Here is a 24,229-nt window from a genome sequence, read left to right as displayed (position 1 = left end):
CGTATGCCACTACCCTTAAGGCAGAATCCGGCACCGCTGGGTCAATCCTCACCCCCGCCAATGGTCCCCCGATCGATCCTTCGAATGAAGGGGTCGATCGCGAACACATAAAGCAAAGGGCTTAACAGACAGCCTTCATGCACACCAGACTCCACCCCAAAAGGGTGGCCCACCCAACCGTTTACCAATGGAAAAGTCTCAGCCCCTGCATACAATGATCTCAGCCAATCCACAACCCCCCCCCCCCCCCAACATTCCCCATCCCATCTTGGGGGTCTCTGAAGCATTCAAAGAAAACAAACAGTGATCGGAGAACTCTACCTCCACAACCTGCAAAGGTGAAGAGATAGACTCCTCCTTAAAAAAAAAAACTATCTATCCTAGACCTAATCTCTCTACCTCTAAAGTAAGTAAACCCGCTGTGACCTGGGGTGTGCCGAATGTGGACATCCACCAGGCGAGACTCACTAGCTATTTTATTCAAGGCGACGCTATCGTAATCTAGCCGATCCCTGGAGCCTTCCCTATCATGAGACCTTGTGACAGTATTAAAGTCTCCTCCAAAGATGACCTGCCGGCTAGTAAAAAGTAGGGGCTTAATCCTCATAAAGAGACTTTTCCAGTCCCACCTAGTCTGTGGACCATAGATGTTTATAAGGCGGAGCTCTTGTCCCTTCATGAGGACGTCTAATACCAGACATCTCCCCAATTCTAGCTCGATTATACGTCTGCATTCTACCTGAGCGGTTTAAAAAAGACCCCCCACCCCGCTATACGGCTCGGCCGCAAGAGACCAGTGAGAGGGCACATGGCACCATTCACGCTTCGCCTTATGGATAGCGGTTAGATCTGTTAACCTGGTCTCCTGCAAAAATAAAATGTCGGCCTCAATTCGGCCGAGAAAATCAAAGGCCGCAAATCTTGCCGCATTTGACTTTATGCTGGCGACATTAATACTCGCCAGCATCAACGGGGAGGGTGCCGCCATCATGTGTGATCAAGCTAGACAGCCCTCTTCTTCCCTCCCCCTCCCTTACCCTGAGCGTCATCAGATTTCCCCACATTCCCCCCTTTTTAAACACACAGACATATCCATATTTTTTACAGAGTTTCCCACTTTTCCAGAGGTCACCTCCTGCACCTCACATGGTCCTGGGACAGCCCTCCCCCCGTTACCAGAGAAGAAGACTTGACGCTTCCCGAAGGCCTCACTTCGGACACCGGCACCTCGTCCCCGGCCTCCTCATCTGAGGAGGAGATGTCATCCGTGAGGACTTGGTACCGGTTAGGGCTATCTACCAGAGGGGAGCCGGTAGATCCTTCCGCTTGTACCTGGACAAGGGTGAGGGGGACTGAATGATGCCACTCGAAAGAACAGGAAACCTTCTCCTTCCTCTTCTTCACCCTCTTTTTTCTGGCACCCGATTTTCTCTTATTCTTTAGCCACTCTTTGCTCTCCTCATCCATACTCTCTCCTGGAGAGGAGGTAGCAGTGATGGCCCTCTTATCCTCCTCCTCTCTATCCAGTCTCCTGGCTTCCTCCTCCAGCTTACCATCCCTCAGGTCCTCAGCAGAATCCACCATCTCAGGGTCAGGTAAAGCTACCTCAGCTGCCACCTGAGGAGCCCCCTCCCTTTCCCTTTGGCGTGCCTCCAAACGCCTCAGCCTAGAAGGTGTCATTCTTTTTTTTCTTGGACCAGTAGTCTCCCCGCCTCCGCCGGTCAGCATCTCAGCTAACCCCAGCTGGAGATTCGACCGTATTAGCAAAAGAGACCGGACAGCGGCTGAAGGGGTGACCAAGGTCACCACGCAGGTGACAACGAATGTCCCCACAGGTTGCGGTGAGATGTCCTATTCCTCCACACAACACGCACTTCTGAACCCTACATTGTGTGCTGAAGGGTGTCGGGTCACCACACCTGTGGCAGACCTTCGGCTGTCCCTGGTAGAAGACCAGGATCCTGTCCCTCCCCAGAAAAGTTGAGGAGGGAATGTGGGTGACAGAATTACCTGAAACCTTCAACTTGACCATGAAGATCCAGGGGAATGCTGACCACCTCTCCATAATGCCCAATCCAGGTCATGCTATAGTTACATAGTTACATAGTTAGTACGGTTGAAAAAAGACATACGTCCATCTAGTTCAACCAGGGAATTGAAGGGCAGGGGTGTGGCGCGATATTGGGGAAGGGATGGGATTTTATATTTCTTCATAAGCATTAATGTTATTTTGTTCCAGGAATGTATCTAACCCTGTTTTAATGCTGTTAAATTTTCCTGCTGTGACCAGTTCCTGAGGTAGACTGTTCCATAAGTTCACAGTTCTTATGGTAAAGAAGGCGTGTCGCCCCTTGAGATTAAACCTTCTCTTCTCCAGACGGAGGGAGTGCCCCCACGTCCTTTGGTTTTTTTTAACCTGGAACAGTTTTTCTCCATATTTTTGTATTAATATACTTATATACATTTATCATATCCCCCCTTAAACGTCTCTTCTCAAGACTAAACAATTGTAACTCCTTTAATCACTCCTCATAACTAAGATGTTCCATGCCCCATATTAGTTTAGTCGCGCGTCTCTGCACCCTTTCCAGCTTCGCAGTGTCCCTTTTATGGACAGGCGACCAAAACTGAACAGCATATTCCAGGTGAGGCCGTACCAATGCTTTATAAAGGGGGAGTATTATGTCCCTGTCCCTTGAGTCCATGCCTCTTTTGATACATGACAATATCCTGCCGGCCTTGGAAGCAGCAGCCTGACATTACATGTTATTCTGTAGTCTGTGATCTACAAGTACACCCAGATCCTTCTCTACCAGTGACTCTGCCAGTTTAATCCCCCCTAAGACATACGACGCATGCAGGTTATTAGTACCCAGATGCATAACTTTACATTTATCCACATTGAACCTCATTTGCCAAGTGGATGCCCAGACACTTAGTCTATCCAAGTCATCTTGTAACCTATACACATCCTCTATAGACTGTACCGTGCTACAAAGCTTGGTGTCATCTGCAAAGATAGAAACAGAGCTGTTAATACCATCCTCTATATCATTGATAAATAAATTATACAACAGCGGGCCCAGTACTGAACCTTGGGGTACACCACTAATAACCGGGGACCAATGAGAGTACGAATCATTGACCACCACTCTCTGGGTACGATCCATGAGCCAGTGTTCAAACCAGTTACAAACTAAAGTTTCCAAACCCAAAGACCTTAACTTACCTGTCAGACGTCTGTGAGGGACAGTATCAAACGCTTTGGCAAAATCCAGAAACACTATATCCACAGCCATTCCTCTATATACAGAGCCCCCCTCTATATACACAGCCATTCCTCTATATACACAGCCCCCCTCTATATACACAGCCATTCCTCTGTCTAGGCTTCTACTCACATCTTCATAAAAGCAAATTAGATTGGTTTGACAACTTCTGTCCTTAGTAAACCCATGCTGGCTATCACTTATAATACAATTATCCCCTATGTATTCCTGTATGTAATCCCTTATAAGTCCTTCAAACAATTTACCCACAATGCACGTTAGACTTACCGGTCTATAATTGCCTGGCGAAGACCTAGAGCCCTTTTTGAAGATTGGCACCACATTCGCCTTGCGCCAGTCCCTTGGCACAATACCAGACACCAGAGAATCTCTAAATATCATGAACAAGGGTACAGATATTACTGAACTTACCTCTCTAAGAACTCTTGGGTGTAGTCCATCCGGCCCTGGAGATTTGCTTACATTTATATTACTTAACTTACCTTGTACCATCTCTACATTAAGCCAGTTCAGTACATTACATGATGTGTTACCAGCACTGACCTGTACATGATGTGTTACCAGCACTGACCTGTACATGATGTGTTACCAGCACTGACCTGGCCAATGTCAGCTCCTTTTTCCATAGTGTATACAGAACTAAAGAACCCATTCAGTAGCTCCACCTTCTCTTGATCGCCCATGACAACCTCCCCATTATCATTATTAAGGGGTCCTACATGCTCTGTCCTTGTTTTTTTTTTTTGCATTTATATATCTAAAAAAATATTTAGGATTAGTTTTGCTTTCTTTGGCCACCTGTCTCTCATTTTGAATTTTTGCTGTTTTTATTACATTTTTACAGATTTTATTAAGCTCTTTGTACTGTATAAATGTTATAGCTGACCCATCAGATTTGTATTTTTTGAAGGCTATTTTTTTGTTGTTTATTGCTCTTTTAACATCATTTGTCAGCCATGTAGGATTTAGTTTTAATGGTTTATATTTGTTCCCCTTTGGTATATATTTAGCTGTATAGTTATTTAGAGTTGATTTAAAGATGTCCCATTTACCTTCTGTATCAGTATTTGAGAACACCTCCCCCCAGTCTATGTCCTATAGTGCAGATCTCAGCCCAGGGAAATTTGCCTTTTTTAAAGTTATATGTTTTTGCTTTCCCCGCCTGTCTTTGTTTTCTACATTTTAAATCAAAAGTAACTATATTGTGGTCGCTATTCCCAAGGTTTTCCCGCACAGTTACATTACCAACCAGCTCTGCGTTGTTGGAAATGATCAGATCCAACAAGACATCACTTCTTGTTGGGTCCTCCACAAACTGGCCCATAAAATTATCCTGCAATAAATTTAGGAATTTTCTCCCCTTTGTAGTTTTAGCCAACCCCGGACCCCAATCTATATCTGGATAGTTAAAATCTCCCATTATTACCACTGTACCTGCCCGGGCGGCCCTCTCTATTTGTTTATGAAGCCGAACTTCTATCTCTTCAGTGATATTAGGGGGTCTGTAGATTAACCCAAATATTATTTTTTCAATATTTCCCTCCTTTTGTAATTCTACCCACAATGATTCCACATCCTCAGAATCATCACACACTATGGCATCGTTCACACTGACTTTCATACCACTTCTTACATACAGACAGACTCCACCACCTTTTCTGTTCATTCTATCCTTGTGAAACAATGTAAACCCCTGCAGATTAACGGCCCAGTCATGCGAGGAGTCCAGCCATGTCTCAGTGACCCCAACTATATCACCAGCCATGTCTCAGTGACCCCAACTATATCACCAGCCATGTCTCAGTGACCCCAACTATATCACCAGCCATGTCTCAGTGACCCCAACTATATCAATATGTTCCTCCAGTATCAAGGCCTCAAGCTCCCCCATTTTATTTGCTCGGCTTCTGGCATTTGTGAACATACACTTTACATTTCCATCCTTTATGTTATTGGGGTTAATGGGATTCAAGGGTGTCCGTTTTATTTTCCTATGAAGCCTATTCCTATTAACTATTCTAACCCCTCCCTCCGCTCCACCCCCAGGTACATTATTAAGTCCCACCTCTCTATCTACACTATCTTCCCCCTCTTTGCTGTAGGTTCCCTCCCCCCAAGTCCCTAGTTTAAACACTCCTCCACCCTTCTAACCATCTTCGCTCCAAGCACAGCTGCACCTTCCCCATTGAGGTGCAGCCCGTCCCTACGGTAGAGCCGGTAGCTGACAGTGAAGTCGGCCCATTAACCCTTTGTATTCGTGACGCCAGGGCATGGTTTATCCTCTACACCCCCCAAGGTATACCGCTGGATCCTGGGCTAGGCACAGGGGCAAATAATGACTCCGGCGCCAAGTTACGGAACAACGGCAGCTTTACTGAGTCAGACAGATGTAACAGTCTATATCGCTTGGCTAGGTCCTAGGAGGTGACCAGTGACTTCAGAGACCACAGGGCTTGCTGGGACTTATTGTGGACTTGGACAATTTGATGCAGGACCACGCTGACTTTAGACAGACATGACTTGGACTTACTTGACTGAGACTGACTATAACAGACTTGACACAGTTTATAGCTCACCAGGTTTTGACTTTCACCTGTGGGGCAGTAGACTTGTGGATCCGTGGTGGACTTTGGGCCTTCTTAGGACACCAGACACTCTCTAAGGACTTGACCTCATTGTAGCTCAGCAAAGACTCAAAGAGGAAGAGGAAGCTCCAACCAGGGCCTATATGGGGGAGACTCAGGAGGGGTCCCAAAGGTCACCCTGTAGGTCACATGTCACTGGTACTTTCCTTGGTTACAACACATAGCAATAAAACTTAAACTTATAACACATTTTATGTACAATACACTGGATAACATAGGCACTTAAGGGAATATACATAGGAGACAGGTGAAGGGGGCCCAGGGGTCACAGAATGGAGTCTGTCGGACAGGGCAGCAAGGGTACTGGGCCGCCACATGATTGTGACCAGCGAAGGTACCAGTGACCATATGTCCTACAGAATGACCTATGGGACCCCTTCTAGTCTCCCCCATGTAAGCCCTGGGAGGGACTAGTTCGCTCTCTTGGAGCTCTGCTCTAGTTCCTACTAAGCTGAGTGCAGCAAGGTCAAGTCCTAGGTGTGTGTCTGGGGTCCAGAGGAGGCCAAAGTCCACTACGCAGCCACGGGTTCTCAAGTCCATTGCCCCACAGGTCAAGTCAAAGCCTGGTAAGTTACAGAAAGGGCTGGTCAGTTATAGTCTGTCATAGTCAAGTCAGTCCAAGTCAATTATACCAAGTCAGCGTGGCTCTGCATCAAATTGCCCAAGTCCACCATAAGTCCCAGCAAGCCCTGTGGTCTTTGAAGTCACTGGTCACCTCCGTGGACCTAGCCAAGCTGTATAGACTGTTACATCTGTCTGACTCAGTAAAGCTGCCGTTGTTCCTTAACTTGACGTTGGAGTCATTATTTGCCCCCGTGCCTAGCCCAGGATCCAGCGGTATGGTGGTGGTGAAGCGGTTTAACCACGCCCTGTCATCATGAACACTAGGGGTTAATGCTATCTGCCCTGCATCACACACACATTGAATCTGGTTTTATTTTATGACACCTTGGAGCGAGAACAGCGAGCAGCAGCGTGCCCTTATGTCTATCTATATCCAGGCCCCGGGCTGTTGGCACCAAGTCCATCCTTCATTATAGAGCCAAGGAAGCTCAATACAACCTCACACCTCGGCCTGGCAGCTTATACTAGATGTCTTATGTAATAAGGATTATTTCACTCCCATATACTCTTATCTACACCTATTAAAGGAGATCTGTAGTGCTCTGAACTTTATCCTTCGAATAGGGGATAAGTTTTAGATTGCGGGGGGTCCGAGCGCTGGGGCCCCACGAGATCTCCTGTACGGGGCCACGGCAATGTACAGGAAAGGGGGCGTTCCGTCCCCGCATGAAGCGGCAGCCGGCACAGAAAGTTGTGTAGTTCTCTTATTGTCAGTGTGATGTTGTCTCAGCAGCTCCTCTGCTCCTTCTTTTCTCCCGAGATGATTCATCATTCACTGCTGTTCCAGGAGGCGTGGCTGTATCTTGTTTGAGCTCAAGCTCCGCCCTGCGAGTGATATCACCACCTCTAACCATCCCCTTCAGCTACATCACCATCTCTCTATATACATGTATATCTTTATTGAGACATTTAAAAAAAAAAAAAAAAGAATGAGATGTGGTTACAGGATGCTGCCTCGTGCTGAGCAATGCCACGGGCAGAGGAGCAGACAGAGAATGAATATAGCAGGTGCTGCAACCTTACTGATGGTATGATAGAATGTGTGTTGAAATGTTTTGCAACAGCCCTGGGCCAGGTAGGACTGTAATGAAGAGCTGAGGGACAGAAATGCATCCTGGGAATTGTATTTTTGAGCTACTACTTATCCAAGTAGTACAAGAGGGAAGTACAGAACTAAGACCTCGAAAACAAATTTATTTAATGGATTTTTTTTTAACCCTTCTATTCTGGAGGAAAGGGGTCAGCAGGGACAATGCAATTGGGTCAAGCCTTGGTGACCCTAGCTGATATAGAAATGGTTGTTTTTCTTTCCTCCAGGACACAGCATCAAAAGGGATAAAGAGTCATGGAGCAGAACTGGTAGCGTGCGGCTAATGGAGAACATACAGTGCTAAGTATAGGTCTTTCTGCAGTCTCTAGATCCACCCTACACCTGCTCAGTGATCCTCAGTGGGCCTTACAGGGAGCAGGAATGAATGGTGTGCAGCCTGCCAAAAATCCCAGCCCTCTGCACATGGCGGGGTGTGTAGGGGCCGAGCGCTCTGTTACTGGAAATAAGACAGGATGAAGAGAACAAAAGAGCCATGGACGGATCCAAGACCTGGCTGTCCGAGACGCACACTCCTTTAGTATTAGAGCAAGAGTGATGATGTCACCGGGCCCACATAACGACATCACTGGGTGTGGGACTATGTAATGATGTCACAGACTCATGAGCAGGTGGTCTCTCTGGTCTCTCATAAAGATGTCTGGTGGTCTTTTTGCCCTAGAGATCAGTCATTGTAATGGAACAGCTACCCCCGACCCTGGTCTTTCCAAAATAATAATAAAAAAAAAGTCCCAAAGCAATTTAAAAAAAAAATCTCATCTGTTTTATTACATATATGGAGCATAATGGATGACGGGGTAACACATGTTTGTTGGGGGATGAGGTGATGGTGACAACACCGATGGTCTGTATCCAGGATACGTTCCCCCAGGTTTGGGCTGTAGGTCTTCAGATTAGATTATTGATGAGGTTCTGCTCCCCCCATAGGTCTTCAGATTAGATTCTTGATGAGGTTCTGCTCCGCCATAGGTCTTCAGATTAGATTATTGATGAGCTTCTGCTCCCCCATAGGTCTTCAGATTAGATTATTGATGAGCTTCTGCTCCCCCGTAGGTCTTCAGATTAGATTCTTGATGAGGTTCTGCTCCCCCCATAGATCTTCAGATTAGATTATTGATGAGGTTCTGCTCCTTTAGGTCTTCAGATTAGATTATTGATGCGGTTCTGCTCCTTTAGGTCTTCAGATTAGATTATTGATGAGGTTCTGCTCCTTTAGGTCTTCAGATTAGATTAGTGATGAGGTTCTACTCCCTGTAGGTCTTCAGATTAGATTCTTGATGAGCTTCTGCTCCCCCATAGGTCTTCAGATTAGATTATTGATGAGGTTCTGCTCCTTTAGGTCTTCAGATTAGATTATTGATGAGCTTCTGCTCCCCCATAGGTCTTCAGATTAGATTCTTGATGATGTTCTGCTCCCCCATAGGTCTTCAGATTAGATTATTGATGAGCTTCTGCTCCTTTAGGTCTTCAGATTAGATTCTTGATGAGGTTCTGCTCCCCCCATAGATCTTCAGATTAGATTATTGATGAGGTTCTGCTCCCCCCATAGATCTTCAGATTAGATTATTGATGAGCTTCTGCTCCCCCATAGGTCTTCAGATTAGATTATTGATGGGGGTTCTGCTCCCCTTAGGTCTTCAGATTAGATTATTGATGAGGTTCTGCTCCTTTAGGTCTTCAGATTAGATTAGTGATGAGGTTCTGCTCCCCCATAGGTCTTCAGATTAGATTATTGATGAGCTTCTGCTCCTTTAGGTCTTCAGATTAGATTAGTGATGAGGTTCTGCTCCTTTAGGTCTTCAGATTAGATCATTGATGAGGTTCTACTCCCTGTAGGTCTTCAGATTAGATTCTTGATGAGGTTCTGCTCCCCCATAGGTCTTCAGATTAGATTATTGATGAGGTTCTACTCCCTGTAGGTCTTCAGATTAGATTCTTGATGAGCTTCTGCTCCCCCATAGGTCTTCAGATTAGATTATTGATGGGGTTCTGCTCCCCTTAGGTCTTCAGATTAGATTATTGATGAGGTTCTGCTCCTTTAGGTCTTCAGATTAGATTATTGATGAGCTTCTGCTCCCCCATAGGTCTTCAGATTAGATTATTGATGAGGTTCTGCTCCTTTAGGTCTTCAGATTAGATTAGTGATGAGGTTCTGCTCCCCCATAGGTCTTCAGATTAGATTATTGATGAGCTTCTGCTCCTTTAGGTCTTCAGATTAGATTAGTGATGAGGTTCTGCTCCTTTAGGTCTTCAGATTAGATCATTGATGAGGTTCTACTCCCTGTAGGTCTTCAGATTAGATTCTTGATGGGGTTCTGCTCCCCTTAGGTCTTCAGATTAGATTATTGATGAGGTTCTGCTCCTTTAGGTCTTCAGATTAGATTATTGATGAGCTTCTGCTCCCCCATAGGTCTTCAGATTAGATTATTGATGAGCTTCTGCTCCCCCATAGGTCTTCAGATTAGATTATTGATGAGCTTCTGCTCCCCCATAGGTCTTCAGATTAGATTATTGATGAGCTTCTGCTCCCCCATAGGTCTTCAGATTAGATTATTGATGAGCTTCTGCTCCTTTAGGTTTTCAGATTAGATTATTGATGATGTTCTGCTCCCCCATAGGTCTTCAGATTAGATTATTGATGAGCTTCTGCTCCTTTAGGTCTTCAGATTAGATTATTGATGATGTTCTGCTCCCCCATAGGTCTTCAGATTAGATTATTGATGAGCTTCTGCTCCTTTAGGTCTTCAGATTAGATTATTGATGAGCTTCTGCTCCCCCATAGGTCTTCAGATTAGATTATTGATGAGCTTCTGCTCCCCCATAGGTCTTCAGATTAGATTCTTGATGAGCTTCTGCTCCTTTAGGTCTTCAGATTAGATTCTTAATGAGGTTCTGCTCCTTTAGGTCCTGCAGGGTTTGAGCGTGTAGACGTGTGAGATCTGCCAGCTCCTCCCAGACTAAAACAGGAACAGAAAGAGGAATAGTATAAGAATATGGCAGAAGACAGAACTTTCTGGATCATGGAACAGATTTCCATTGGTCAGAACAGATAATTTGATCAACCAGAGATCATAGGAATGAGCCATTGTAAGAAGACATCATCAAAAATCTAGACTCGGGTAGAGATACACAGTGTTCCCCCCAGCGATCTAATGAATGGGACCCAGCTCACTGCTCTACCCGTGCTAAACAGTAAAGATCCATTCAGCCAATCACTGGTTTTGACAGGACCCCATCTTAGCCAGTGGAGGTCCTGAAAAGGTTAATATGGTTAGTTGTTTTTATTCCAAATCTTAAAAGGGAAACTTCCTACAGGAGAAATATATGCCTTAAAAGGGGGTTTTCCAGTGAAACTGGCTCCAGACAGTTAAACAGATTTGTAAATTACTTCTATTTAAAAAAAATCTTAATCCTACCAGTACTTATCAGCTGCTGGAGTTATTTTATGTCTGATCACAGTGCTCTCTGCTGACACCTTAGTCCATGTCAGGAACTGTCCAGAGCAGGAGATGTTTGCTATGGGCATTCGCTCCTACTCTGGGCAGTTCCTGACACAGACAGAGGTGTCAGCAGAGAGCGCAGTTTTTTTTTCTCTTTAACGTTTTATTAATTTTTCAAAGAGAGCACTGTTCTAAGACAGAAAAGAACAACTCAACCCTTCCAGTACTTAGCTGCTGAAGATACAGATTTGTAAATTACTTCTATTAAAAAATCTTAACTTTCTGGAGCCAGGTGATATGAAAAAAAAAAATATATATATATATATATAGTTTTTCACTGGAGTACCCCTTTAAAGGTCTCCCTTTTTCAGAGCAGGGTAATGCAATTTCCATATTGCTTTCAGGGGACTCTGAACTACCTATAAGGGAGACACCACCTACAGAGGGGGACCAACCTACCTTCAGGGAAGATTCCACCTACAGGAGTGACCTACCTACCTGCAGTGGGAATACTACCTGCAGGGGAGATACCATCTACTGAGGGGGACCGACCTAGCTTCAGGAGAGATACCACCTACACGTGTGACCTACTTACCTGCAGTGGGAATTCTACCTGCAGGGGAGATACCATCTACAGAGAGGGACCAACCTACCTACAGGGGGAATACTACCTGCAGGGGACTGACCTACATACTGTGGGAATGCTGCCTACAGGAAGACTAGCTAACAGAGGCCCAACTACAGGGGGACCTACAGTATGTAATGGGAGAAAATTCCTAATGGCAATACCTGTGTGATGTCCCAGTACAGGACATGTTCCTGCACTACACTTAGGCCCTGTCAGGTTGAGTCCCTCAGTGACCTAGGGGGCTCTCCTGCAGGGTCTCCCCTGCTGTTATTACAGTGTTATTTAATGTAATAGAATTATTGTCAGCATAAAGGACCTTTGGAGGACTCCAGTAAATGTCTAAAGGACCTGTGAAATGTCACATGTTATGTTTATGCTATCACATGTTACCCAGAGGGCACCAGTTTAACACATGACCCGCAGCTTGACCAATGGGCTTCTAGTACAGCCTCCTTTATAAGGAAGGGAGGGGCTGCAATCTGCCTCTTTTGCTCTCTTCCATCACTTTACTGAGACCAGCAAACACCAGAGATCTCAGTGTCCAGCGCCTCAAATCTACAGTCATTCCAGTAAGTCAAGTCTACGTCTGCTGTTACTACTATCGACAGTCTAGTCAGGCCTCAAGTCAATTCTATTACAAGTATAATTGGTCCGAGCAAACTGCGAGGTCTTTGTGCTCCTGGCCACCTCTCGGGATTCTGGCCGAGCTGTGAAGATAATTCCATCTGTCTGAACTCAGTAAAGCCTCCGTTAAACCATAACTGGTTGTGGACTCTCCTTTCACTACTAGCCATTGGAATAGCGGAGATACTGTTCGTGTGATTCCGGTACCCAAAAACCACTCTGGCGTCACGAATACTAAGGGTTAACAACATCTTGCCCCCGCCACCTTTACACCCCGTGGTCCCGCCATTACCGTGGGTCACCACACCTGTCTTTTGACTTGACATAATAAACAATAGGGTGCTGGCTATCTCACACGCTGAGTTATTATAAAGTTGGCCATGGGGCCATGTTAGTTTAGGGGACCTGAAGTGGCCCTGGGTAGAAGCTGCAGCAGGGCAAGGCTCTATAAATGGGCAGGATAAGGCAAAAATTGTGTGGTGTACTGTGCGCACCACTAGTTTTTAAATTCATCTACAGTGGTCCCTCAACATACGATGGTAATCCGTTCCAAATGGACCATCGTTTGTTGAAACCATCGTATGTTGAGGGATCCGTGCAATGTAAAGTATAGGACAGTGGTCTACAACCTGCGGACCTCCAGATGTTGCAAAACTACAACACCCAGCATGCCCGGACAGCCAACGGCTGTCCGGGCATGCTGGGTGTTGTAGTTTTGCAACATCTGGAGGTCCGCAGGTTGTAGACCACTGTTAGATGAAGTTGTACTCACCTGTCCCTGCCGCTCCGGACCGTCACCGCTGCCCGGGATGTCGCTGTCCGTCGCTGCGTCCCCGACGCTCCGGCAAGGCCTCTGCTTCCCCGGCATCCGCGCTCTCTGTCGCCGCCATCACGTTGCTACGTACGCCGCTCCTATTGGATGACGGGACGGCGTGCGCAGCGACGTGATGACGACGATGGAGAGCGCTGACGATGCAGGGGATCCTGAAGAAGACGCGCCGGAGCCCCGAGGACAGGTAAGTGATCATCACCGGAGCTCACGGGGCACCGTAAACGGCTATCCGGTGGCAGCTGAAGCAGTCTGCGCTGCAGGATAGCCGTTTATGCGATGGCCCCGACATAAAAAAATGCTGCCTTCAACATGCGATGGCCTCTGAGAGGCCATCGCATGTTGAAATTATCGTATGTCGGGGCCATCGTAGGTCGAGGGGTCACTGTATACTGTCCAATCTAAAAAGTTAGCTGGTATAACAAGAGCATCATACAACTCTAAACAACAGAAACAGCCAGGCTTTATTATAAGGTTCTGCTCATATTGGGGCCCCCGATGGTCGTTCCCCCAGAATTAATAGGAAAAATAGTGCAGTATGCAGCTGTATTGTCAGAGCAGCAGACACATGGACAGAGACCACTATAACACAAGGGGGTCCATCTGACAGATCCAGGTGCACTTGTTACTTTCACAGGGCCCACTAAGGCTCCGTCACCCAAGGGCCATCTAAAACCTGGAACAAACCCTCATGGGGTTGGTTGGTCAGTGACTGCTTGGATTTTATCACATGACCTGCTATTTTGTAAGAAACTTACCATAAGAAAAGAGCGGAGTTCCCCGAGGTTCTCTCAGCAATAAACTATGGAAAAAACTGACCAAAGCCCCTGATGAGAGCGACCTCTCTGGGAGAGGAAGGGATTTCAGGTAGGCAAAGTCCACAGCCAGAGGGTTCCTCGGGGGCGGGGAAACACAGGTGCTGACTACATCCCACACAATGTGCCACACGCCCACATCTAGAGGTGACAAGAGATAGGACTTACAAAGGATTACAGTATTATGGACGAAGGTTACAGGTCACATGCAGTTAAAACGAGGACGTGGTATTTTTTATAGTTTTTCACATAAATAAAAAGGGGCAAAAAAAACAAGAAATGCTTTCCAGAGTCAGCGTGTGATCATCTCAACAAATCATTTACTGAAATATCTATAGAAATAGGACATTGGGAGTGTAGAAATAGCGCACTACAAGAGACTCTGACCAGGCAGGCATGAAGGCCACGTCTCCATTATAGGATGTCTCCTACACTGAAAATCATTCTTAAAGGGGTACTCCGTTCCTAGACATCTTATCCCCTATACAAAGGGGGTCCTGCTGCTGAGGCCCCTGCAATCTCTGTGCAGCACCCAGCGTTTGTTTAGAATGCTGGGTGGCGGGGGTGGTGACATCACACCACGCCCCCTCAATGCAAGTCTAAGGGAGGGGGAGCCACGCCCCCTCCTATAGACTTTATGTGGTGTGACATCACGAGGGGCGGGGTCAAGCCATCACTACCCTTGCCACGCCCCCTCCCATAGACTTGCATTGAGGGAGCATGGTGTGACATCACGAGTGGCGGTCGAGACATCACAACCCCCGCCACGCCCCCTCTCATAGACTTGCATTGCAGGGGCGTGGTGTGACATCACGAGGGGTGTGGTCGAGCCATCACGCGCCCCCCCCCCCGGGGTGGGGTCAGGCCATCACTTTCCCCCACCATGCCCCCTCCCATAGACTTGCATTGAGGGAGCGTGGTGTGACATCACGAGGGGCGGTCGAGACATAACCCCCGCCACCCCCCCTCTCATAGACTTGTATTGAAGGGGCGTGGTGTGACATCACGAGGGGTGTGGTCGAGCCATCACTTTCCCCCGCCACGCCCCCTCCCATAGACTTGCATTGAGGGAGCATGGTGTGACATCACAAGGGGCGGGATCAAGCCATCATGACCCCCACCACGTCCCCTCCCATAGACTTGCATTGAGGGAGCATGGTGTGACATCACAAGGGGCGGGATCAAGCCATCATGACCCCCACCACGCCCCCTCCCATAGACTTGCATTGAGGGAGCATGGTGTGACATCACAAGGGGCGGGATCAAGCCATCATGACCCCCACCACGCCCCCTCCCATAGACTTGCATTGAGGGGGCGTGGTGTGACATCATGAGGGGTGGGGTCAGGCCATCATTTCCCCGCCACACCCCTCCCATAGACTTGCATTGAGGGGGCGTGGTGTGACATCACGAGGGACGTGTTTTAGACATCACGACCCCCGCTGCCCACTCCAAGTGTTTGGAACAAAATGTTCCGAACGACTGGGCAGTGGAGTACCCCTTTAAAAGTAGAGTTGTCCACAGTGCTCTCTGCTGACACCTCTGTCCATTTTAGGAACCATCCAGAGCAGCATAGGTTTGCTATGGGGATTTTCTCCTGCTCTGGACATTTCCTGACCCAGACAGAGGTATCAGCAGAGAGCACTGTGGACAAGACAAAAAAATTCAAAAAATAAAGATTTTCCTCTGTAGCATACAGCTGCTAAATAGTACTGGAAGGATTAAAACATTTTAATAGAAGTAATTTACAAATCTGTTCAACTCTCTGGCACCAGTTCATTTAAAAAAATAAAATAAATAAAGTTTTCCACCGGAGTACCCCTTTAAGTCGACTAAGAGCAGATTGGGAGAGAAACATGATTTTTTTTATTTTTTAGCACAAGGAGGAACATAAAATGGGAAAAAAGTGAACGGGTCTGAAGTTTGATTCTACACCAGTGTTTCCCAACCAGGGTTCCTCCAGGTGTTGCAAAACTACAACTCCCAGCATGCCTGGACAGCCAAAGGCTGTCCAGGCATGCTGGGAGTTGTAGTTTTGCAACATCTGGAGGCACCCTGGTTGGGAAACACTGTTCTAAATTGTCAACAGCCAGGTCTTCTGTACCCAACTAGAGATGAGCGAACTTACAGTAAATTCAATTCGTCACGAACTTCTCGGCTCGGCAGTTGATGACTTATCCTGCGTAAATTAGTTCAGCTTTCAGGTGCTCCGGTGGGCTGGAAAAGGTGGATACAGTCCTAGGAAAGAGTCTACTAGGACTGTATCCACCTTTTCCAGCCCACGGGAGCACCTGAAAGCTGAACTAATTTATGCAGGAAATGTTATAAACTGCCGAGCCGAGAAGTTCGTGACGAATCGAATTTACTGTAAGTTCCCTCATCTCTATACCCAACCACTAGGGGCAGTATAAATACATGGCTGTAGTTGTGCTCACCCTTAGTGTCCCAGTCACAGTATGATGGCAGCATCAGGGGCGAGTCTCTATCGCAGAGTTCTGTGCCAGTGAATCGCTGATGGTTGGACCTCACCCACACATACGGGCGCCCGTACTTGGCATACGCAGCCAGCAGAAAGAGAGTGCAGTGCGTTTCCTGAAAAAAAGAAGATCTGGTTAAAATGGACCCTGGCGCCGCTTTGTAAATTCAACATCGCCGCTGTGAAAGATACAACGTTTACAAAGTATGAACCGCTCAGACACAAGTGTAAACAGATGCTTTTTTTTATGTGTCTAGCTTCTGTATTTGGCTCACAAATACCTCTGTTCTGCTGCTCACTCATTCTGACATCCACTGCTCAGGAAGGGGCATGTTGGAGGCAAGCATTGAGTCTGCCCTCGTTCACCGTGCATTAATTTCCTCCCTGAGTCTGCTGTGCTGGAACGTTGCTGCAACATACGATGCTTTTGTATGTCGGGGCCATCGCATAAACAGCTATCCGGCAGCGCAGACTGCTTCAGCTGCCACTGGATAGCTGTTTACGGTGCCCCGTGTGCTCCGCTGACGATCACTTACCTGTCCTCGGGGCTCCGGCACATACTCCTCGGGATCCCCTGCATCGTTGGCGCTCTCCATGGTCGTCATCACATCGCCGCGCACGCCATTCCATCATCCAAAAGGAGCGGCCTGCGTAGCGATGTGATGGCGGCAATGAAGAGTGCCGTTCCCAGGCAGCAGAAACCCGAGTCCCGGGGACGTGGCGACAGCGATGGAGGGCGACATCCAGGGCAGCGGTGACGGTCCGGAGCGGTGGGGACAGGTGAGTACTGTATAACCTCCAATAACTGTGGCCGTTGGCTGTCCGGGCATGCTGGGTGTTCTAGTTTTGCAACATCTGGAGGTCCGCAGGTTGGAGACCACTGTCCCATACTTTACATTGCACGGATCCCTCAACATACGATGGTTTCAACAAACGATGGTCCATTTGGAACGGATTACCATTGTTTGTTGAGTGACCACTGTATATATTTTTAAAAATATAAAAGCTCCTCCCCACCAATAAATCAAAATACACCCCACCCCCGTTTTCCATTTTTCAATTAAAACAAAACAAAAAAAAACCATAGTGGCAATCACAGCAAATTGTCTGAACTATTAAAACAGTATATATATATATATATATATATATATATATATATATAAAAAGTATAATATATATATATATATATATATATATACACACACACAGTATATTTAAATATATACATACACACACACACACAGTATATTTAAATATATACATACACACACACACAGTGTGTGTATATATATATGTATATATATATATATATATATATATATATATATATACACACACACACCAGAATTCTAAATTTCTTGTCAAAATCTTTATGAAAAGCTATTAAAAAAAACACAAAAACAAATGGTAAACAGTAAAAACTACATATCACGGTGCAAAGAATGATCCCTCATACAACCCCATAGACTTATAGGGGGAGATTTATCAAAACCTGTGTAGGGGAAGATTGGTGCAGTTGCCCATAGCAACCAAATCGCTTCTTTCATTAAAAAAAAAAAAAAAAAAAAGGCCTTAGAGAAGTGAAAGAAGCGATCTGATTGGTTGCTATGGGCAACTGGACCGCTCTTCCCCTACACCGGTTTTGATATAGACTGGGGGAGTTTAAAACCTGTGTAGAGGAAGAGTGGTGCAGTTGCCCTTAGAAACCGGATCACTTTAATTTTTCCAGATGCCTTTTTTAAAAATAAATGATGCGATTAGATTGGTTGCTATGGGCAACTGCACCGCTCTTCCCCTACACAGGTTTTGATAAATCTCCCCAATAGTCTATAAGCTATAGGGGTAAAAACAGGGCGATTTTAAAGGGGTATTCCGCCCATAGGATAGGGGATAAGATGTCTGATCGCGGGGGTCTGCCGTTGAGACGCCCTCGTGATCTCCGTGCAGCACCCGCATTCCGCGCCGGGTGGTGCTCTAGTCTCAAAAATGTACTGGAGGCATGACATCACGCCACGTGCTGCACGGAAATGGGGGAGGAATGAACCCCCCTGCGATCAGACATCTTATCCCCAGGGGTTATCCAAGAAAAAACTTTTTTTTTTTATATATCAACTGGCTCCAGAAAGTTAAACAGATTTGTAAATGACTTCTATTAAAAAATCTTAATCCTTCCTGTACTTATTAGCTGCTGAATACTACAGCGGAAATTCTTTTCTTTTTGAAACACAGAGCTGTCTGCTGACATCACGAGCACAGTGCTCTCTGCTGACATCTCTGTCCATTTTAGGAACTGTCCAGAGCAGCATATGTTTGCTATGGGGATTTCCTTTTACTCTGGACAGTTCCTAAAATGGACAGAAATGTCAGCAGAGAGCACTGCGCTCATGAGGTCAGCAGAGAGCACTGTGTTCATGATGTCAGCAGAGAGCACTGTGGTCATGATGTCAGCAGAGAGCTCTGTGTTTCAAAACGGAAAAGAATTTCCACTGTAGTATTCAGCAGCTAATAAGTACAGGAAGGATTAAGATTTTTTTAATAGAAATAATTTACAAATCTGTTTAACTTTCTGGCACCAGTTTATTAAAAAAAAAAAAAAAAAAAAAAAACACGTTTTTCACCGAAGTACCCCTTTAATCCTTTCAGTACTTAAGAGCTGATGAAGTTGAGTTGTTCTTTTCTGTCTAAGTGCTCTCTGATGACACGTGTCTCGGGAGCAGCCCAGTTTAGAAGCAAATCCCCATAGCAAACAAGACAAGCAGAGATGTCAGCAGAGAGCACTGTTGCCAGACAGAAAAAACAACTCAACTTCAGCAGCTGATAATGATTGAAAGGATTAAGATTTTTTTATAGAAGTAATTTACAAATCTGTTTAACTTTCTGGAGCCAGTTGATTTAAAAAACTTCCCCTTTAAGTATTAAAAAAAATGTTACTTTTATATAAATAGTAAAATACAAAAACTTTATAAATTGGGTATCGTTGTAATCGGCTGTCCAGGCATGCTGGGAGTTGTAGTTTTGCAACATCTGGAGGGCCCCTGATTGGAGACCACCGCTCTATATACCATCTATATCGCATCTTCACCACACAAATACCTAAGAAAGTTCCATGCTAGACGACCCCAAAACTTATGAACAGCTTACCGGAATGGCAATTTCTCTATCACACGGAGACGCAGGAGGCAGCAGGACAGAACCGCTGGAGAAGATTATAAAAAACATTTAAAAAAAGATGGAGGTTTTTAAGAGAGACAATATTTTTGCAACTTTGTAATATACTTCATACTTGATTTTTTCACCATTTTTAAGATCTCCGTTTGCTGTCAATGAAGGTTGAAATCAATAGAATGAAAGGGCAACATTGTTTACTTGGGAAGATGTTGGCTACCTGAGAGTTGTAGTCCTTCCCTGTGACCCACCCAAAAACTTGTGCGCCAAGGAAGCTGTTCCCATATGCAAAGTGCAGGAATGAGACCTCCAGACACTAGGATTCCGTGAAACAACTTGGCTTAAAGGGGTACTCCACCCCTAGACATCTTATCCCCCATCCAAAGGATAGGGGATAAGATGTCTGATCGCAGGGGTCCCGCCGCTGGGAACCCCCGCAATATAGCATGTGGCACCCACCTGTATCTGCTTCTGGCAGCGGGAACGGAAGATCGCTTTAGCTGGGACTTTAGCAATTTAGAGTCTTTTAGTATTGTGCATTGTTCCACTGGATTTAGGGGATTTAGTTGCGGTCCAGTAGTCACGCTAGCATTAGCGGGGGTAGTTTAGAACTCATGGTTTTAGTTCTGCTGAGGCTTTTCAGGCCTAGCGTGTCTCTGCAAGTTGCGCAGATCCGTCCTGCTAGTCCGGCATCCACGAGAGCAGCAACCCAAGAGAGCGACAATTGGCTACAGCTCCCTTATATGGGCAGGGGCTGGACTAGTGCTAATTGGTCCAATACTTGTGTCGATCACCATTACAAAGGATTATGGGTAACATGTGACCCAAGGACCTCCAAAGGTCCTCCAACATACCATAGAGGATATTAACATGGTCACATGACCGAAGGTCCTGCAACGCTAAACAAGGTAAACACTATACATTATTATTAAATATATACAGGTATTAACATTAGAGAATTAGACTTGAGGAGAGGCGACTAGGGGCTGTCCCACCTGAGGGACCCTACCTGAACGTAGTTACTCTGACTTTGGGGACCACCACACTAGGTACGGTATGTAATACGGTACCGGGACACCACAATACTATTGAGGTATTTATTAAGCACATGCTTCTTACTACCACCATTTGTATACCCTGGCATCTGAAATATGTTTTTTATACCATACATGACCCAGTGAATGAATGACAGGAGCGGTGGGATGTACCGTGGTGTGGACTGGTCACTGCTACACGTAGGAAGGTGATAACTGATCTCACTGCTGAGAGACCCCGGAGAGCGAGGAGGAGGACAACTCTAGAAGACACAAGGCAAGAGGAAATATGGAGAAGGATAGAAGAAACCAACTGACTGCACCAGGGGTAAGTAGTGTGAACTAACCAGATCATCATTCACCACGGTCAGTAAGATCTCTTCTCTCCCCCTCAACCATGGCTGAAAGAATCGGAAGCCCTAGAATGATAAAACAGCAACACGATAATACTGTCTCCTATATACAAGAATATACCTACTATAATACTGCTCCTATATACAAGAATATAACTACTATAATACTGCCTCCTGTATACAAGAATATAACTACTATAATACTGCCTCCTATATACAAGAATATAACTACTATAATACTGTCTCTATATACAAGAATATAACTACTATAATACTGCTCCTATATACAAGAATATAACTACTATAATACTGCCTCGTATATACAAGAATATAACTACTATAATGCTGCTCCTATATACAAGAATATAACTACTATAATACTGCTCCTATATACAAGAATACAACTACTATAATACTGCCCCTATATACAAGAATATAACTACTATAATACTGCTCCTATATACAAGAATATAACTACTATAATACTGCCTCCTATATACAAGAATATAACTACTATAATACTGCCTCCTATATACAAGAATATAACTACTATAATACTGCTCCTATATACAAGAATATAACTGCTATAATACTGCTCCTATATACAAGAATATAACTACTATAATACTGCCTCCTATATACAAGAATGTAACTACTATAATACTGCTCTTATATACAAGAATATAACTACTATAATACTGCTCCTATACACAAGAATATAACTACTATAATACTGCTCCTATACACAAGAATATAACTACTATAATACTGCTCCTATACACAAGAATATAACTACTATAATACTGCTCCTATATACAAGAATATAACTACTATAATACTGCTCCTATATACAAGAATATAACTACTATAATACTGCTCCTATATACAAGAATACAACTACTATAATACTGCCCCTATATACAAGAATATAACTACTATAATACTGCCTCCTATATACAAGAATATAACTACTATAATACTGCCTCCTATATACAAGAATATAACTACTATAATACTGCCTCCTATATACAAGAATATAACTACTATAATACTGCTCCTATATACAAGAATATAACTACTATAATACTGCTCCTATATACAAGAATATAACTACTATAATACTGCTCCTATATACAAGAATATAACTACTATAATACTGCTCTTATATACAAGAATATAACTACTATAATACTGCTCCTATATACAAGAATATAACTACTATAATACTGCTCCTATATACAAGAATATAACTACTATAATACTGCCTCCTATATACAAGAATATAACTACTGTAATACTGCTCTTATATACAAGAATATAACTACTATAATACTGCTCCTATACACAAGAATATAACTACTATAATACTGCTCCTATACACAAGAATATAACTACTATAATACTGCTCCTATACACAAGAATATAACTACTATAATACTGCTCCTATATACAAGAATATAACTACTATAATACTGCTCCTATATACAAGAATATAACTACTATAATACTGCTCCTATATACAAGAATATAACTACTATAATACTGCCTCCTATATACAAGAATATAACTACTATAATACTGCTCCTATACACAAGAATATAACTACTATAATACTGCTCCTATATACAAGAATATAACTACTATAAAACTGCTCCTATATACAAGAATATAACTACTATAATACTGCTCCTATATACAATAATATAACTACTATAATACTGCCCCTATATACAAGAATATAACTACTATAATACTGCTCCTATATACAAGAATATAACTACTATAATACTGCCCCTATATACAAGAATATAACTACTATAATACTGCTCCTATATACAAGAATATAACTACTATAATACTGCTCCTATATACAAGAATATAACTACTATAATACTGCCTCTATATACAAGAATATATCTACTATAATACTGCCTCCTATATACAAGAATATAACTACTATAATACTGCTCCTATATATACAAGAATATAACTACTATAATACTGCTCCTATATATACAAGAATATAACTACTATAATACTGCTCCTATATACAAGAATATAACTACTATAATACGGCTCCTATATACAAGAATATAACTACTATAATACTGCTCCTATATACAAGAATAGAACTACTATAATACTGCCTCCTATATACAAGAATATAACTACTATAATACTGCTCCTATATATAAGAATATATCTACTATAATACTGCTCCTATATATATACAAGAATATAACTATTATAATACTGCTCCTATATATACAAGAATATAACTACTATAATACTGCCCCTATATACACGAATATAACTACTATAATACTGCTCCTATATACAAGAATACAACTACTATAATACTGTCTCCTATATACAAGAATATAACTACTATAATACTGCTCTTTATGTACAATACTATCCCCACAGATATATACAGTTATAAGTAGCATGCAGGTAGGTAGGTTACTTGTAGTGATCCCAGTAGAGACAGGTCGGTGATGAAGTGATCCAGTTTCTGCTTTTCTTCATCCTAGATAGAACATTATATTGTTACATTCTACCGCAGCGATGTCCCTTATAATGGACTCCTGCTTGTTATAGAGTCCGCGCCCTCCCAGCTCTGCTGTGTCTTCTACATTGATGCCCAGATCTGTTCACCCCCTCCTCCTCGCAGACCATCACCCCCACCCACCCCTCCTCCTCGCAGACCATCACCCCCACCCACCCCTCCTTGCAGACCATCACCCCCCATATACACATCTCTTACTCTGAGGTTCATGTCGCCTTCTCTGGATGCTGCGGCTCAGGATTAGACACCCTGTGGTCTCCTCCTCTGACTAGAAGCCATTGCTGTCTCCTCCTGCGCAGCATCCTCCGCCTTCTGCATCATCACAGCTTTAGAGGCCTGGTCCAGACTTGCACTGGATGGAGCAGACCAGTGTTTCCCCAACCAGGGGGCCTCCAGCTGTGGCCAAACTACAACTCCCAGCATGCCCGGACAGCCAACGGCTGTCCGGGCATGCTGGGAGTTGTAGTTTGGCCACAGCTGGAGGCCCCCTGGTTGGGGAAACACTGGAGTAGACTATTGTATCCTCCCTGACATAACTCATCTGCTTCACTCATAGATTTAAAGGGGTATTCCAGGCCAAATTTTTTTTTTTTTTTTATATATCAACTGGCTCCGGAAAGTTAAACAGA

General features: G+C 44.4%; 1 protein-coding gene across 2 annotated transcripts; it reads right to left on the bottom strand.

Annotated features, from left to right (window-relative positions):
• Positions 1-9,764: 9,764 nt before the first annotated feature.
• On the bottom strand, positions 9,765-24,027 carry LOC130367578 (uncharacterized). 2 transcript variants are annotated; one of them, XM_056570081.1, is made up of 8 exons: positions 23,799-24,016; positions 23,499-23,561; positions 21,026-21,097; positions 20,853-20,941; positions 19,621-19,675; positions 16,439-16,595; positions 13,947-14,144; positions 9,765-10,624 (listed from the first exon to the last, which is right to left on the bottom strand). In XM_056570081.1, the coding sequence occupies exons 1-8, from the start codon at positions 23,808-23,810 to the stop codon at positions 10,536-10,538; spliced, it is 735 nt and encodes a 244-aa protein (XP_056426056.1). In that variant the 5' UTR covers positions 23,811-24,016; the 3' UTR covers positions 9,765-10,535. The 2 variants fall into 2 exon arrangements, with proteins under 2 accessions (XP_056426056.1, XP_056426057.1); XM_056570082.1 differs by lacking the exon at positions 13,947-14,144 and having other exon boundaries at positions 23,799-24,027.
• Positions 24,028-24,229: the final 202 nt, after the last annotated feature.

This window comes from Hyla sarda, chromosome 4 (assembly GCF_029499605.1).
Source record: "Hyla sarda isolate aHylSar1 chromosome 4, aHylSar1.hap1, whole genome shotgun sequence".
Taxonomy (NCBI): Eukaryota; Metazoa; Chordata; class Amphibia; order Anura; family Hylidae; genus Hyla; species Hyla sarda.
Note: the sequence above shows the minus strand (reverse complement) of the source record. Positions and strands in the feature narration are given on the sequence as shown.